Source organism: Anguilla rostrata, chromosome 4, assembly GCF_018555375.3.
Source record: "Anguilla rostrata isolate EN2019 chromosome 4, ASM1855537v3, whole genome shotgun sequence".
NCBI lineage: Eukaryota > Metazoa > Chordata > Actinopteri > Anguilliformes > Anguillidae > Anguilla > Anguilla rostrata.
Genome location: NC_057936.1, coordinates 37534878 through 37552014, shown reverse-complemented (window position 1 = coordinate 37552014; position 17137 = coordinate 37534878). Strand labels below are relative to the sequence as shown.

At 40.0% G+C, this 17137-nt stretch overlaps 1 protein-coding gene across 2 annotated transcripts; it reads right to left on the bottom strand.

Moving 5' to 3' along the window:
• Positions 1 to 2186: 2186 nt before the first annotated feature.
• On the bottom strand, positions 2187 to 14419 carry LOC135253335 (patched domain-containing protein 3-like). Of its 2 annotated transcripts, XM_064332479.1 has the most exons (4): positions 13661 to 14419; positions 12173 to 12294; positions 6796 to 6941; positions 2187 to 4550 (listed from the first exon to the last, which is right to left on the bottom strand). In XM_064332479.1, exons 1-4 carry the CDS (start codon positions 14294 to 14296, stop codon positions 2656 to 2658), a joined length of 2799 nt encoding a protein of 932 aa, XP_064188549.1. In that variant the 5' UTR covers positions 14297 to 14419; the 3' UTR covers positions 2187 to 2655. The 2 variants fall into 2 exon arrangements, with proteins under 2 accessions (XP_064188549.1, XP_064188550.1); XM_064332480.1 differs by lacking the exon at positions 2187 to 4550 and having other exon boundaries at positions 6380 to 6941.
• Positions 14420 to 17137: the final 2718 nt, after the last annotated feature.

Here is a 17137-nt window from a genome sequence, read left to right as displayed (position 1 = left end):
GCACTCTGACTATTGTTACCACAACTGCACCTTTGATATAGCCACTGTTATCTAAAAATTATTTAAGGAAGATTGCGATAGAAAGCCTAGACCTATAGATAAAGAGTTAGTGGTACCATCTCTGATATTTCACCATGTCTAACCTAGCTTTTTAACTTGAATTTGCATAATAAAATCAACCAAACGCAGCCTTACATTTTCTGAACCTCTGTGATATAGTGTTGTAAGTAGGCTATTTAACAATTAGTTAAATTGTTAAATAGCCTACAGTTAAATAGTTGATACCACACTATACTATCAACACAACGCACACAGCATTCATACGCCGGTATGCACTTATAGCTAGCCACCGCTACAGCATTTTCAGTAATATGGGGGCACTATGGAAAGCAACCTCACAGCAATCTTATCTATGATCAGTAGGCAGTGTTGTGCTTCACTTCAGGGTGCTTATTCTGCTCTTACACCTAGTTTCCAACCGAAACCACTGCAAAGAGAACCAATTCCTTTTCTTTTTTTTTGACAGTGACATTTCCTTCTGACGTCTACGATGGCGATCGCGACAACAACATTTACTTAGCCTTCTTGTATAGCTATTTCTGTGGATAAAATCGCATGTATAATTATTATTTTCTGTTAAAAACATTTAATTCATATTCAGGGAGATAGCCACCTACTTGCAAGTTAGATGACGTGTAGCCATTTACTAATACGATCGCTTTTCAGGCAGGAAAATAACTCAGTAAGCCAGATGAATTGCTGAGTTGTCTAAGACCTTTATTGCCAGAGAATGTATCAATCAGCATGGCAATGGATGCTGTAACAAAACTTTAAGTACATCACAGTGGCTATATCAGCTGTTTTAGAATGTCATAACGTCATCCGGATCATTTTTGCTGATCAAATTTGTTGTGATAGTGCCCATTGAATGTCTTCTTGGCATTCAGGGAAGGGGTATTATCAGTATGAACTGGTATATTATACAAACCACCACATGCATTTGAAGATACATACATGCGCACTCATACGCACGCATACACACCACACATACACACACACACACACACACACACACACACACACACACACACACACACACACCAAAACCAGACAGCTAAGCCAATGAATCATGGCAGCTGGTTGCCTCCCTGCTGCAGCCCTTGCAGACAGGTCATCCAATCAGAGCGCCAGAGCAGGGCACCCCCTGTGCCTGCACATCTGTCAAGCCACCTGTCACACACACAGTGCCAAAGGGTTCCCTCTTCTCTGGAGTGTGGGCTTGACAACACTGACAGTACTCCCTACCGCAGTGACCTGACCGACAATCATGCCTTGTTCATTCCGGGAATGTGTCACTGTTGCCTGTGATACATCGTGATATAGAATAGTGCCCAAGTCTCCCTGTCATACCGACCGCTGGCAATTATTCAAGGCAGGTGAAAAATGAAAAATATGGTGGGAGGCCAATTCTAATATTTAGTGAAATGTAAATGGGTAGAGCACCAGTGAGATCTCTGGTGTCTGCACTGTGACTAATGCACAGTTTTAGCATGCTGTATTAAGTTGGGTACCTGTGGAGACACACTGAGTGCTGTCTCACACACCTTCAGCGTGAGGGACAGCAGAATAGCTCAATACCTGACACAAAGTAAGGTGCAAAAGCATTTTCTGAAAGCAGAAATGTGTATCAGTTAACAAGTAATGTCATTCACTTATTTAGGAAGCTCATTGGGGTGAAATGTGTGACTTTTTTACCTTTTCCATCATGTACTATACATTTTGTGGAATTCTGCCAGGCAAACAAGATCTGAAGGATATATTTCCTACAGGACAACACCACATCAAAGTGACAAATGCAATCAAAAAAATGCTAATAACTCTTAGAGTATAGCAAGGGTGGTAAAAGATGTAGCCATACCCAACCATAGCTGAGGCTGTCTTTACACTCCCTCGGGGTATATCTTAGCCTTTCATTTGGCTCACTTTGTGATGTCATACTTACAGCAGAAGCTGATAAAGTACAAGGACGCAAGTTATGACATTTTAGAATGACTAATCTGGGGTTTTCCATTCACAAAAAAATAAACACTGGTCTTTGCCATGTTTTTTTTTTTACAGTGAGAAAGCAAAACCTATATAAACTGTAAGACTCCCAGAGTTGGTAGGAAAAGGTACGAGGCAGGAACTGTAAAAAAATAGGATTCTTTATTTAGCAGAAGAGAAATCAGTTCACACAACAGGATGTTCAAATCCTACAGAGGGGCAGTTCCTCTGAGCATTTATAACATTTATATCGCATCACTCATGCTGACCTCCGGCTCAGCAAGTCATCATTTGTTACGTTCACAAATGAGGTTAATAAGGTTAGATTTATTGATTTAGAGAGTTCAGGCCCCCTCCCATTTTAACTACAATGTTAGTCAGTAATTATGAAGTTTGGATAATATTTATTAGTTATGTCAGTAAAAAAATTCACACATATATACAGTATACAATTAAACATATTAACTCAAACAAAACAACAAAACACTACCTCAAAAAAACATAAAATATATTAATGTAATAATACATAACAGTACAGTACATAATAGAACAGGAAAAATCTACAATTTCTGTTTGTACAATTTTCTTATGTTCATATGAAACATTTAAACATCATGGGCAGTCAGGGTCTGAGATAGCATGCCTAGCATGTGTTGTCATATCACTGAAATGCAGCGATTGGTGAGGATTATTACTCACATTATTAATTCCACTGTACATGTATGTCTGATGAGTGTTCAGTATATATGATTTAGTATGACTTGTCATGCTCGTTTGACCATATAGTAAGTGCGGATTACTGTTGTCAATGGACAAAACACCATTGTGTTCTCGAATCTGGTTTCGATCATCATACATATAAAACGCTCCATTTTCATAAACCCTTTTTTTTAGAATTTTCCTGTCATGCTGTGTACTTGGGTTATGGGTGTTCTCTAATTTCTTGTCATTGTAAGTCAGCTTGTCTTGACCGTTGCTTTCACCTGGGCTTCTGCAAATATCAAATAAGGTTAGAAACACTGGGATGAAAGTGATGGCATGGAACAGCCCTATTAGGATAACCAGAAACATGATTTTGAAGAAGGTTCTGAAGATGTAGCTCTGTGATGCCGATAGCACCACCACCCCCACTATGGTAGAAACAGCCCCCTGCACTATGGGATAGCCCAGGGTGTAGAGTGCGTCAATGGCCTTCTCATTGGCGGTGGGCTTGTTGCTTGAGACAAAGGCATAAGAAATGTGTGCAGAGAAGTCCACTGAGAACCCAATGCAGACAACAAGAATGATCATGGATATGCTGTCTAAATTAACATCCCACAAAGCCATGTAACCAGTGACACCCACAATGATGGAGGCAATGGAGAACGTCACCCACAGAGAGCATACAGGGTTTGGAATCAGTAAGAGGGAGATCAGCAGCATGACTCCTGTGGTGACAACTATATTCTGGATGGTATTGCTGACTATGAATGTATACTGGTCATAGTAGATAAATGCAGGGTGATAAACCAGTAATGGGACAGGGCATTTTCTCGCCGTGTCTCTAAGTGTGTTCAGCATCTTCATTTCATCAACAGCAGTGGTAATGTTTTCCATCTGGATAAAGAAACGAGTGGAATGAATGGATTGTTTGGTGAAATTGACATCTTGCTTGATATCAGAGTTCTCAAGAAATGAGCATAAATTGGTCTTGAACACAGTTTCATCCTTTAAATTCAAATTATTTGTCACTGCATAATCTTCATATGATTTCAGCCAAGATGTAAATCCGTTCTTTTTGACGTACGGTTGATTTTTAAAGTCTTCAATACAAGTGTCAAGTTCAAACCTACTGTTTTCATTCCAGTATGGAAATTGATTCTTCACTATTATCATAACATTTGGACCATATCCAGCAAAGTACTCTTTTTCATTTTTATAATATTTAACAGTGTAGGAGCTGTCAGGTACCAGATTTTTGAGATCTAAGCCCTGTTGTATCTGGAAACACCCATAAATACTACCTGCCAAATATGCTGCATAGAGCAGAATAACCATTGCTTTGGTCCAGGTCTTGGTCAGAAACGGCCCATAGTACATTTTAAAGAAGTGATTCATTGGCTGGATTTCCTCATATCCAGTTTGGTGATCATAAGCTCCTCCCACACAGCAGAGGCTGAACACTTTGGAGCGACCAGGTGGGCATTCCTCTGGAACCTTCTTACAGATCAGCCAGTGCCTGTTGCTGTTTTCCCTTCGTCCGTTGAGCACCAGGACCGCCCCAAAGAACGTGATGCTGTAAATGTAACAGAACAGAATGGCAGAGCTGGTGTACAGACAGAAAGACCACACTGAGCGGAACGGTGTGATGAGGCCGACGTAGAAAGCCAAGACATCTGTCAGGGTGGTGATGGTGATGGAGCAGGCCGCCTCTTTGTAGGTGTCTGCCAGACGGTCCTCAACCTTGGCATGAACATTAGTCTGCTGCCAGCAGGAGATGAGAATGAACATGTCATCAACACCAATCCCTAAAAAAACAAAATAGGGCTTTATCAATGCTCTGATGTGTTTTGTGGCCAACACAATAACCAATATTATTGGGGGATAACCAATATTGCTGCTAGCAATTTTAATAAATGACAAAACACATTTTGTTTGTTGTGTTAATATCTAACTAACATCTAGCTTTAATTAATAATTTAATTAATAGTTTAAATAATCTGGAAAATGCATTTTCGAAGTTGTACATTTAGTTTATTTCACCTACTCTCAAACAGGATGTGTTATCCAACACTCCTTTTGTGTTACTACTTTTGTGTTACTTTCAACACATTTTGTGTCTACGGTGCTACTTTTGTGTCATATACAATTTAATTGTTACAAAGGAAGACTTTTTAAGATCTGTGGTAAAAGTAACATAAAAGCTGTTCACATTAGGGGCGACATAGCTCAGGAGGTAAGACCGATTGTCTGGCAGTCGGAGGGTTGCCGGTTCAAACCCCGCCCTGGGCATGTCGAAGTGTCCTTGAGCAAGACACCTAACCCCTAACCCCTAACTGCTCTGGCGAATGAGAGGCATCAATTGTAAAGCGCTATATAAATGCAGTCCATTTACCATTTACATGGAGGTGTGTTAAAAAATAATGTTACATCTTTATTGCTGATTTTTGCTCCTTTGAACATCATGCCATATTACTAAAATCCCATTGCCTGTGCATGAAATGACATTGTATAGGCTCCCCAAACAATGCCCTATATTTTTAGACAAATTCACAGAAATGTTTGTCAGTGTAGTGGGTGTTGCTCAGCTAGTTCGGTAGTGAAGCACAGTAAAGGTACAGTAAAGCAAAGGTCTCGTGGCATGTTACAATGACAACATTATCTGGCAATGCAACCCTTAAATACTAAAATGACAACGTTGCCCTTGGCTAGGAGCGATTTTGCCTTTTGCTGACTGGTAATGCATTTGCCTATGAAATCTATGGACGAGTGAGAGGCCTGGGTTCAAATCCCACCTTGGACTTTGGCAACTCTCTAACTCATTAGTTACAGTGGTGCCTATTGACCTGGATCAGAGTCGTACAGAAATAGTGGTTGCTGCAGAATTGTTGTTACTCCTATACATTTACACTTCACAATAACAGCACTTACAGTTGACTGGGGCAGCTCTAGCAGTAATTTGACAAACTGACTTGTTGGAAAGGTGGCATCCAATGACAGTGCCACATTGAAAGTCACTGAGCTCTTCAGTATGACCCATTCTACTGCCAATGTTTGTCAATGGAGATTGCACAGCTGTATGCTTGATTTCATGCACCTGTTAGCAATGGGTGTGGCTGAAATAGCTGAAACCACTAATTAGAAGGGGTGTCCACATACTGTAGTGTAAGTGGCCAATGCACAAACTGGCTAGCTTTCAGGGTTAATAAGTTAATTTACAAGAATGCATGATCAATACTTGACCAAAGCTACTGAAGTAGAAGTGTGCCTCATGACTGTGTTTACAAAATGAGAGTCATGTCTGATTCAGTCCTTTTATATGTAAATATAATCAAAAGTGATTGGACCAAAATAGCGGCTTCAGATCCATAGAGTCAATTTGGCCTCGTTTACACCATGTCGTTTCTTGCGACTTGTATCTAGATATCCGAATATGATTTAACAACATTCCATTTACTCTTGGTACATAAATGTGCCTCCGGTAAGCAGAATTGAAATCCAATTGCTATTTTGCGTGTAAAATGCAAAACCCTGACAACCAACTTCCTGTTTTGTTCCACCTCTCAGAGAGCTCTCAGATGGTAGCTACTTACAAAATAGCAAGCTTGTATGGTATTTTCAGTTTCTTGAAGTTAAGGGAAGATGCCATATTCAGCAGACAATGTAAAAACAGCAGAAATATAAAAACATAATCATAATATGGACAATTGTAGGTTTGTCTAGGAGTAGGTTAATGCTGCACAATGAGTAAACCCCAAGAGTTTCTCCAATGGTTTGGGCTGCCGATGAGAGCTGAAGAAATAGTATTCCTCAACACAACAGTCAAAAATCAGTCAGTGAGACCATACTTGTTTCCCAATTTTAACATTTAAACACCACAATGTCTGAATGTCATACATCAGCTATAGACGATACTCTGTAAAATATCTTTGTGACAGTTTTCTGTAAGTGCTATACAAATGAAATTGGTTTGATTTAATGATTTGATGTTATATTTCTTAAAAACACATACCAGAAAATCTTTACTAATTAATTTAAGATTAAATATATTACCGAGTATCAGGAAGGGAGAGTTGGCCACAGTCATGGCAAAGGGCACACCGATGTACAGCATCAATCCAAAGGAGGACAGCACCGCCAAACCAGCAGAGAGCACTCCCAAGGCAGCCACCCACACCTTGTTCCTGACACAGTCCAGCCTAAGAGATGGGTGGTGACTCAATTTCTTTTTTTATCAATTCAAAACAAAAATAACAAAGAACAAAATTGTACAACACCCAATAAAGCAAAATTGATTTCATAACCTTTTTTATGTTACTGTATTTTTTTCCCCTGTGTGTGTGTGTGTGTTAGGGATGCAATTGTTCATGAAAAAAAGAACTGTTCCGTTCGCCACCCACAGTTTGGTTTGCTTGCTTCAAAAATCCGCTTATGTCTATGTTATTATGTTTTGAAAATAGGTAGACAGAATTTTGTGTATTGTTAAATGTGTGCTGCTTTCATTTTTTTTTTAAACTGGACCTTTTTGCTCAAGTGAAGTTGTGGCGAATGCAACTAATAACTGAAGCACCAATCAGTCGATCAGTTTGCAAAATGGTACCCGAGAAACAATAGTCGAAAATCGTCTACTGTTTGGGAGCATTATGGAGAGATTGCGGCCCAATATGATTGCAGAGGTTTCTGGATTTTAAAATGCAGTTCACCACTTACCCAGAGTGCTATCTATCTAACCAGATAGTTTTGCTGAAATTTTATCCTTAATACCTGCTGCAGCTCATACTGATACATACCTCAACAGGTCACTAGCTTTTGTGGCCTCAAAAATTCACATAAAAAAAAACTCAACAACAGCATCTTTTTTTAAATATAATGCTATGGTTACTCACAAATATCATGGTTGTGCATGGTTTCACTGAAAACTACTGTCTATGAAGTATACTTTCCAGTATGCTAACTGTGTATATCCGTGCAAAGTTTCAGTATGCCAGTATTATGGGGTGCAGTGTCATCATTATTAAAACAATGTTTGCTGCAGAATACTGGTACTTTGAGACCACAAAAGCAAGGGACCCATTGAAGTCCATTGTATCATGAGGGGGCTGCAGCAGATATCTGGAAAACTCATGAAGTCTCAGCGAAACTATCTGGATGAATAGCTAATATTCTGGGAAAATGGAAACAAACATAAATTTCTGTTTGGGTGGACTGCCCCTTTAAGGGCATGATAATGTTGATGGCCCAGATAATGTTGGTATAATTTTCTATTTGAAAAAAACAAAGTGGAACTTCTACTCTTGACAGAAAATATGATTGTTCTCTAGATTTTGGCAGTGATTGGGATGGCAGGTATGCCATCCAGCCAAGTTATGCCTTGGCGGGACATGCCCCATACCTATACAGCACCGAGAGTTTGGCACTTTTCAGGGTTCCCAACAGAAATAATTGCAATAGCCACAGACTCTCAGCCCTTAAAAACATTCATTTCTGAGGAGAGTCCCGCAGTTCTTTGGACGTTCTTCTAGGATTTTTTGTGACTTCCTTCCCACTCCTGAGAAGAGTCATTACTGTTCTGAGTGTTCTACATTTGGAAAAAATGGCATATTGCATGGGAATTCCATGAAATTAGTAATCTGCTCTACGCTGGGCTGCAATTTATGCTGTATATCTGGTCTGAGCTGGCGGGTGGCGAAGGCGCAAATTCAGACAACACAGACCGGAGAATTGCAATGAGCTGCAAAATTGCAGTCCATCACTCAATATACATAGACTGACATACCCCCAACCTTGACACTCACTTTTTCCCATTTTGGGAGAAACACTTTTTCCCACTTTGGGAGAAATGACCATTCCGCTAGCAGGATGGCTCACAACACACCATGCACCGGCCGGAAAATAGAGCCCTTAATCAGTTGTTAGTGGCAGGATTTAGCAAGACGTCAATCAATCACCAACGCTACACACAAAACAAGAGACCCGTGATTGACATGCCCCCTGGAGCTCACAAGCTCCAGTGGTTACTGGAGGTATTTCAGGTATTTTCCTTTTGAGGAACTCAGTGTGTTTCCACCGCAGGAACTAGGGTCTAAATTTAGTTCCTGGGGCTTTATTTTACCCCCCAAAAAGTTCTTGCTCGGGGGGTAGTACTTTCCGAAAGTACAGGAACCTTTTGGGTGGAGCTTGCAGCACTGAACATTTCTGATTGGTCGAGTACTCGCAGCATTTTTTTGTATTTATTTTCTGCCATTAACCGCCATGTTTGAAAATATGCAGCTGCAAACAAATTTATTTTCATAATAACTTCAAATCAAACTTGTATGTTATGCGGCGCAGTAGCCTAGTTTTGGTTATAGCCTGCCAATGTCTTGGAATTATAACGTGTGCTCTTCTGTTCTTTTCTTGCTTTAGTATTCGTTTTATAAAATGCTAAGCATTCGTGCTGGGACAGCATATTACGTAGGCTACCAAAACATTCAAACGGATTAATTCGGTTGCTGAATATTTTCTTCCGGATTTTCTTTGTTAGCCAGTTGTAATTGACTCAAAATGTTTGATACAGTTATGTGAGGTATGCGGTAGTTCTGCGTAATTCACACTGGTGATACAGTACAAGCAAACTGGAAATCACCTTTCGCACTTTTTTTCAGGGTAAAATAACAGATTAATTCTAGTAATGTCATGGTTCTGGGGTGTAGTGGCCTTGTGCTGCCACTAGAAGGCACCTGGCCTTTGAGAAGTTCTAAATTTGTTCCAGGTGTCTGATTTCCCAATTATTTTCACCTGGGGAGGTGCCTTTATAAGCACTGACAGAACAGCCATCTGCGCTTCTGTGTAAAATCCTGTTAACACAAAGCCGGTACGGTAGAGGTATAGGTGCTCGGTGGACGGTTTACTGAACTGTGTTGTGGTTGGTTCTGTGTCCTCTTAAGGCGAGTCAGTCTCTTAGCGCAGTGAGCGCATTCTGACGCCTTAAGAGCATTTATACTTTTATTTTGAGCTCGTGTGAGCCGGTGGGTATCGGGACGTTGTCCTGGGTAATGTATTTTGTTTGTGTTTTTCTGAGCTGCGTCTCAGGGTTTTCTTTTCGCTGAGTAAGTTTTGCTACTCAGTTGTCTTTTCATTTGAGACCAGTTTTGGGTTTGGTACCAGAGCTTCGCCTCTGTACCACTGGTCCTTTTCTTTTTTCGCCCTGGTTTTCACGGGTCGCTTTTGGTTTCGCGAGCCAGTTTTACGGCTGGACAAGGGGGTCCTTTGGAGTGGTTTTTTTACTCCGTGTTTTTTTGTTGTTGTTTAGGATCCTTTGTGTGCGGGAGTTGCTCTCCCAAGGATCTTATTTGTTTTGTGTTTTACTTTCGGGTGTTCCCCTTCCTTTGTCCTTCGGGAATTTGTGGCTAACGCTTCCAGTAGCGTTAGCTTTTCGTTCTCCTATATTCATCGCTTCTGGTTCTCCAACACCCCCACACCATTATAAGTAATCGTCCCTTTAGCTTTTTCAGACTGCCGTAATTTTATTCCATTTTACTGCCATTCTTCAATTCCACGAAAAGACCAGGAAGACTATGGACTAATTTATGGTGCATGGTTCGCATCTGGAGGGCACACTTCGCTGCTCGGCTAGCAGTAACTTCGAAGGAAAGCAAACGGTGGCTGTACCACTACTAATTTAAATGTAAACGCAAGTCAGAGTTTTCGTTCTATTCTTGTCATTTTGCGATTAGCCTATATGGAATTGACGATGAGAAAGTAATCAAACAGCAAATTGTTTACAACGTGTGCATGTTTTCTGCTGTTGTTGCCAGTTATATTGGAAATGTGAATGCATTCTGTCGCTTCGGATGTCAAAACATGAAAGCGAATGTTCGCATAAAAACATAATGAATGTGTTTGAGAGGATATATACAACAGTTACAATCTGACTATTGGCCTGTTATATACTATTTGTTGCATAACGGTCCAAGTTCAACTACCAACAACATTTTTGCTTGACAACGGTAAAATATGCCCAAATGGCTGCAGAAGAATATTTCAATTCCAGGTGATTCAATCGATAAAAATCAATAAATACAAAAGTAACCATATACAGTCATTGTTGGTAGCCCGTTGTATATAAGTGGAATAAACCCTTCCGGGCTGTCCCGGTTATTAGAAAATAATAGGCTACTTCGGTGGTAGTATGGGGTTACAGAAGAAATCATAGGACAGATGGACCGACGACAACGTTGCTTTTTCATACATCAGTGGGCTAATTTGCCTAATCTTCGCGGGACTTTAGACCGCGGTGGAAACGCAGACAACCATGGGCTGAAGGAACCTTTTAGTTCCTTGAAAAGTATTTCCTGGGACTGAAAGTTCTGGGTAATTTTGGTGGAAACGCGGCTTAAGTGAGCAAATTTCCAAGTTCCATTCAGAACTATGAATTTACCCTTGCCAAATTATACTATTTTGGATATTTCCTCATACAGAACTTATTACTCTCCAGGGACCAATTTTTTTCTGAGCCCCACAGAAGAAGATACCAGGTTAATTTCCATTCATCCCTTCAAGTTTAGGCATCCAGTGTGCATCTGGGGCCAGGAGGCCCATAGTTAAACAGGGCAGCCTCTACAAACTGGCTTAATGCACCAATGACTAGCTCCCAAAGGAATACATGGAACTGGAAAGTGGAAATTGTCTCCAGTTCTTAATTAAACAATAGGCGTGCTACGTGGGTCCACAATCATGCCGAACAAGAATCAGGTGCTCTTTGAAATAGGCTAGCAATAAACGGGTTTAAGTTCCTTTCCTTTGTAGAAAAACACATTAAGAGTAGGCTACTGTAGGAAAACTTAAAGGCTGTCCAAGGCACACTGTTCTGTTGGAAAAAATGTTTTTATTTTTTTTTATTTTAAAAAGCCTTTATTGTAAATCCATGGCTTGGCAAAGATAAAAAAACACAAACCGACCAATGCATTTCAGCTCAAAGGAGCCGTCGTCAGGGTACACAAGCTGTCTCCAGTTATTTATTTTGATGACACAAACGCAGCGGTAGGTCATTAACCCAACCTCACAGTGGTCTTTCTTAAGGTAGGCTGTTTATGATAGCCATTGATAGATCACTCAGCTATGTCAATGGTTCTTTGTATTCACATAGGCTAATTGACCAGTAATGCATGTTAATTAAAATAGTAATTGTAAAAAGTAACTGTAATATTATAACTCAATTTTAAACAGTATCTCATTACAATACTCTGTTACCCAGTTAAGTAATAATATTGTATACATTACATGACGCGCCAACATCTCCAACATTGTCTAAGACACTCATGGCTGTGAAATGCAAACACTGTAACTATTAGTTCTCCCCAGATGTGTTCATTTCATAAATGAGTCAGCTCATTCTAAAATACCCATGCTGTTTGACCACATAGGATGTTATAGGCCAAAAGAAGCATACCTCATGCATGATATTATTGAGAAGGTGATGCCAAGAATGTATGTGCCAGAAAATAAAGGTATCACTTCTTCAGAATTTTTCTCAAACTCCTCCTGTAGAGATTTCGACGTAAAATAAAACACCTATAAAGACAAAAAAAACAAGCACTGTTATAACATGTGAAATCTATATATGTTAGACAATAGAAATTAAATTAGGTGACCTTGGGTGAGAAGACAATTGTTATTTTTACTTCATTAACACTGTCAGACTGAACATTTCACCAAGCCATGGCCAAATCACAAAGGTTTCATGAGTGTGTGGCTCAAGCGCATCTCTAGCCTTTGCGCTGACCGAGACAATATTTCAGACACTGGTTTAGTGCACAACCCCGCAGTCCCCGCTGTGACCCCCCCCCAGTCTGATTTAAAAATGAATACGTTATTTTTTATGTGACTGAACTAGGCAAGATTTGAACAGACCACATCTCAACCATCTTGAGTAACCTATAGGTTATTGGCTACTGTCAAATGATGTCTAGTTCAACCTAAGTATAATCTAACTCTCAGGGGCAGATCAATGTGAAATGTATCACGGTCAAAGCATATAGCGGCGAAGGCAGTGACTTTCGTTTACTAACCAGCTTGGCCCACTTTTTAAATTAAGAGAAAATATCTGAGTAGAGCTCAAAAAGACTACAAAAACTAAATTCAGAGCTGAATAAATCGAAGCTACCAAAAATATTATCACTTACTAAATCAGGTCGGGGACTTAGTAATAGGCTACTTGGCTTATTTCTCAAGATGATGAGTAAAAAGTCACTCAGTGTTGTCCAAAGCAACACTGAGTGAACAAGTTAAAGCCTGAACAAGTTAACAAGTTAAAGCTAAAATCATTATTCCGACCAGGAAAAGTCAGGGAAGCTTCCACACAGACTTACAAAGTCAGGTTGCAGATATCTCCACTCCAGCAGGTTTTCTCATTAATTTCTTTCCATAACACACTGAGGTCAGAAATTAAGGAGAAACTAAGACAGGCTCAATTAAATATCTTTCTGTATTTAAAACACCACTCCCTTCTGCCCAGTTGTCCTGATGTTTCCTGGGCATTTAAGCTTTTTTAACCATTCCTGTGACTGTGGCTTCTGCAAAGAGAGCGTTTTTAAAACAGAAACTAATCAAGAACTAGGCTATACCTTACAAGCATTTCTCAAGACAGACAGTCAAAGTTGTCAGTACTCAGTAGGCTATCAAAAAGAGTCAGGCCAGCAAGCTGGATCTACATGCCATGGCTAAAACATTGCAAGGCGATGCAACCACTTAGACTTTAAGTAAAGACAAGTAGCAAGATAGGAGGACTGGGTTACAGGAATCTCTCTATTGTGTGAAAGTGCCAAATGTAAAGTAAAACACATCATGCTATTCCTGTGTCTTTTCTCAGATTTAGTCAAAATATCACTGGAATCATGTAATCACTGGAAATATGTGCACCACTCATGCTACTACTCACCTCCATATCACTGATCGTCGATCTGCTGGAGAAGAATTTTCGGAATTGATCCAGCCATAGATCAGATCTTGTTTTGTTGTCTTGTTGTATGTAGTAATAAAGTCTAATTGCTAAAACACTGTCACTCTTATTGATTCCACCAAATTGTGAGGTTAGATTAAGTCCAGGAAACTTAATTTCTTCTGAGGACTTTGCACAAATGTCTTTGAATGTAAACTGCTCTCGTCCATCCTTCACAGCAATATTGATGACTTGTTTATCCAAATTGTTAATTCTCTCAAATGCCCCAGTTTCTAATTCTGCATCTGACAGAACATTTGATTTAAAAACTGCTATTAGAGATGCATATGTGCCATCGGTATAGAGCCTCTGACTAGAAAACATTGTATCATTTTGAGGAAAGTTTTCCTTGACAAAATCTCTTTCGCGCTTGGCGGGTCCATTCACTGGTGTATATTGCTCCTCGATGTCATTTGTCTCTCTCTCTTTTAGAAAGTAAAATCCCCCTCCTAAGCCAGCAGAGAGAAGCAGAGGAATTATGAGAAACCAGAAGGGGTGGTTGCCCACAATACGTCCAAATTTCTCAAATAACCTGGATAGAGGTTTTTCAATGCAGTCTGTTTTGCAGCAAGTCATAGTGTCTGCTCTGAAATGTGCTCTTTTGTTCTTTGAAATAATCTAAGATGTCAACAAGCATTCAAGTTGCCAAGAAGGATATTCGTATGACTAGCTTAGTGTATTTATATGTCCTGTGTAGTTTGAGTTGGTTGCTCACGGAAATATCTCTTCTTTCAAAGTGCTATTTTCTGTGAATAATCAGCATTTCCTTCTCATAAGGAAGTCTATTTCAAAGTTATTGAGCAACTCAAGGGGAAAGTCCTTACGTAGACGCCGCATTGGCCTTTGGATCGTACGTCAACGTTGCCGCGATATTGGAGCAGGCAAGACTGGCCTGTAAACAAATACAAGTAAACGGGGGAGCTGCGGTTTTTCTGGATAAAAATCACTATAACGTTTACATTTCTCAACCGATTTCAATGAGTCGTTTTTATATTCAAGGGTTTATGATCTACATGGAGGAGCAAATTTTTTATTTTATTTTTTCAAAACTTTTTTTCTACTCCAGGTAGATCATAAACCCTTGAACATGCCGGCGGTGTGCCGCCACCTCGAATGGAGGTGGTGTTGGGTACAGTGGCTTCACCATCAGTTAGCGTTGTATTAGCTAGCAAAAGATCATTTTAACTAGCTAGCCATCGTCTTTCTCTAAAATTCAAATAAGTTTTTATTGGCATACATATTGCCAAAGCATGAGTACAATAAACATATGAACAGAATACAAGTATTTTGTGTCTGTCATTCTTACGTTTATCAAACACTGAGGGAAGATTGTTAAATGAAATGTTCGTTACCTTTAACCTTTTTTACCTCTAGTGTAGTGCGTGCAAAAACGGGAGGGACAGAAAGGGGGAAAGAGAGAGAGTGTGTGTGTGTGTGTGTGTGTGCGCGCGCGCGCGAAAACTGGAGGAACAGATTTAATCGTCAATTTAATGCCAATAATCAGCATGAGCAGATATTCACCGCGCGAGTAAAACAAGCAGCCACGCGAGCAGATATTCACTGCGTGAGCACAAAACCACTTTCACGCACGCAAATTTTAACACCAAACGTAAAACAGTGAGCCGCGTGCGAGCTGATTCTCCTTGCTCGCGAAGAGCCACTTTCTCCTCGCGCAGAGTGAAATTTATTTTTGTCAGTGTGGGGGTGAGGATGGGGTGGAGACTTATGCTAATGTATTCACTGCTATGATTTGTCACTTTAAATATGAAGCCCATACACTTCCTATGCCTTCTAACGGCAATGTTCTTGTTAGCTAAGGGGCGATATGGAGACACAAGTTGTGAGTAGCCTACCGGAGACAATGCAGTGTCATTAAATGTTTATTAATATATGTAATTAAAGCCCCATTCAGATCAGATTTAGTGGGTAATACCTGGGTTAATGGAATGCCCATTGTTCTCTTGAAACCCAGAAAGGTGGGTATTTAGTGGGTTCACACACTGGAGCTGGGTTGTTTACGATTCTATCGTCATTGCTAGGGCAACGGCTCTTACACCGGGCACCCACCGCACGCGTCGCGTAAGCAGCACGCCAAACAGCACGACGCGGCGCGTAGCGTGTCTCCACTGGTTCCGTTTGTGTCGCGCAAAGGCTTGCTTAAAGCTCCATATTCCTAGTAGCTCTCACAGTCTGCAGTGGGATTACATCGTGTATTTCACGTTTGTTCACGACTGTTGATTATGGGTTAAGTGAATACTTTGGTGAGAGACCTTTTTCAGTTTGTTAATTTGGTAATATTTCGTTAACTCGTAAATACGTGAGAAAGTAAACACTTTCAATAATTACCATAAACTTAAATCGCAACGTAGCCTGCATAACAATCAATCTCAAACTGTATTAATTTATTTGCTTGGTTAACAAGCGTGCCAATTTCATGAAGAATATGTAATGATCATAATAATAATAATAATAAATAATCCGTAATCAACCATTGGGAATTTCCGTGTTGTCTTGTCATTCACGTCAAAACATTTATAGGATCAGATTTAGTAAAATCAGCTAATCATGAAAAAGACAGTAACAGTTTAATCTTGAAGGGATATGAACACCACAATGCCATGAACACCGGAAGCTTTGAAGTACAAGTGCAATAAAGGCTTGCTTACAACTTCATTTATAAAATAGGTGCATTTTCATCGGCAAGACCACTAAATAATCTGATTTTTTTAAAGCTCTGTGGATTATCTGATTTTTATTAACAAGCCCTTTTTGAAAGCACGGCGAACGAAGACATCGGAGAAGTCAAATAGGCTGAGCAATGGTTGATTAAACTACCTTCCAACACTCGAGCTAACAAACCGCTGCTCGGTGCATTCACTTCTACGTCATTCAATAGGCTACGTCTTTCTGTGGTGTATTTTCAAATTTACCCCACCCCCTCCGCTAGTTAGTTAGCTAACATTGTTAGCGACGTTGACAACGTTAGCTAGCATCAGCCAGCTCAGATAACGTTATTTATAACTAGCCAGGGCTGCGTTTCCGAGTTTCGATGTACCTTAACGTTTTACGAAGGTTTCTAAGGTATACCTTTAAAAGGGAAACCGGTTTTTACGAGTGTTTCCCAGACTACACCTTAACAGTTCCCTTAAGAGATACTTCCAAAGGTACGTCGTAAGTTGGAGCTGGCCTTCACTGTGGTGCTGAAAAGTTTATCAATCGGTGCCAAGCGAATGACGTTTTAATATAACAAGTGTTGTCATAATCATTTTACATCAATCTAATATTGCAGAAGACGAAGCTATGCCTACTAAAGATCATCTGCTAATTTCTTTAAGAGTCAAGACGAGACCTTGTGATAGTTTCAATAAATATAGGCTACAAAGATAAAATAAAGACCATCAATCGGGACATATAAGG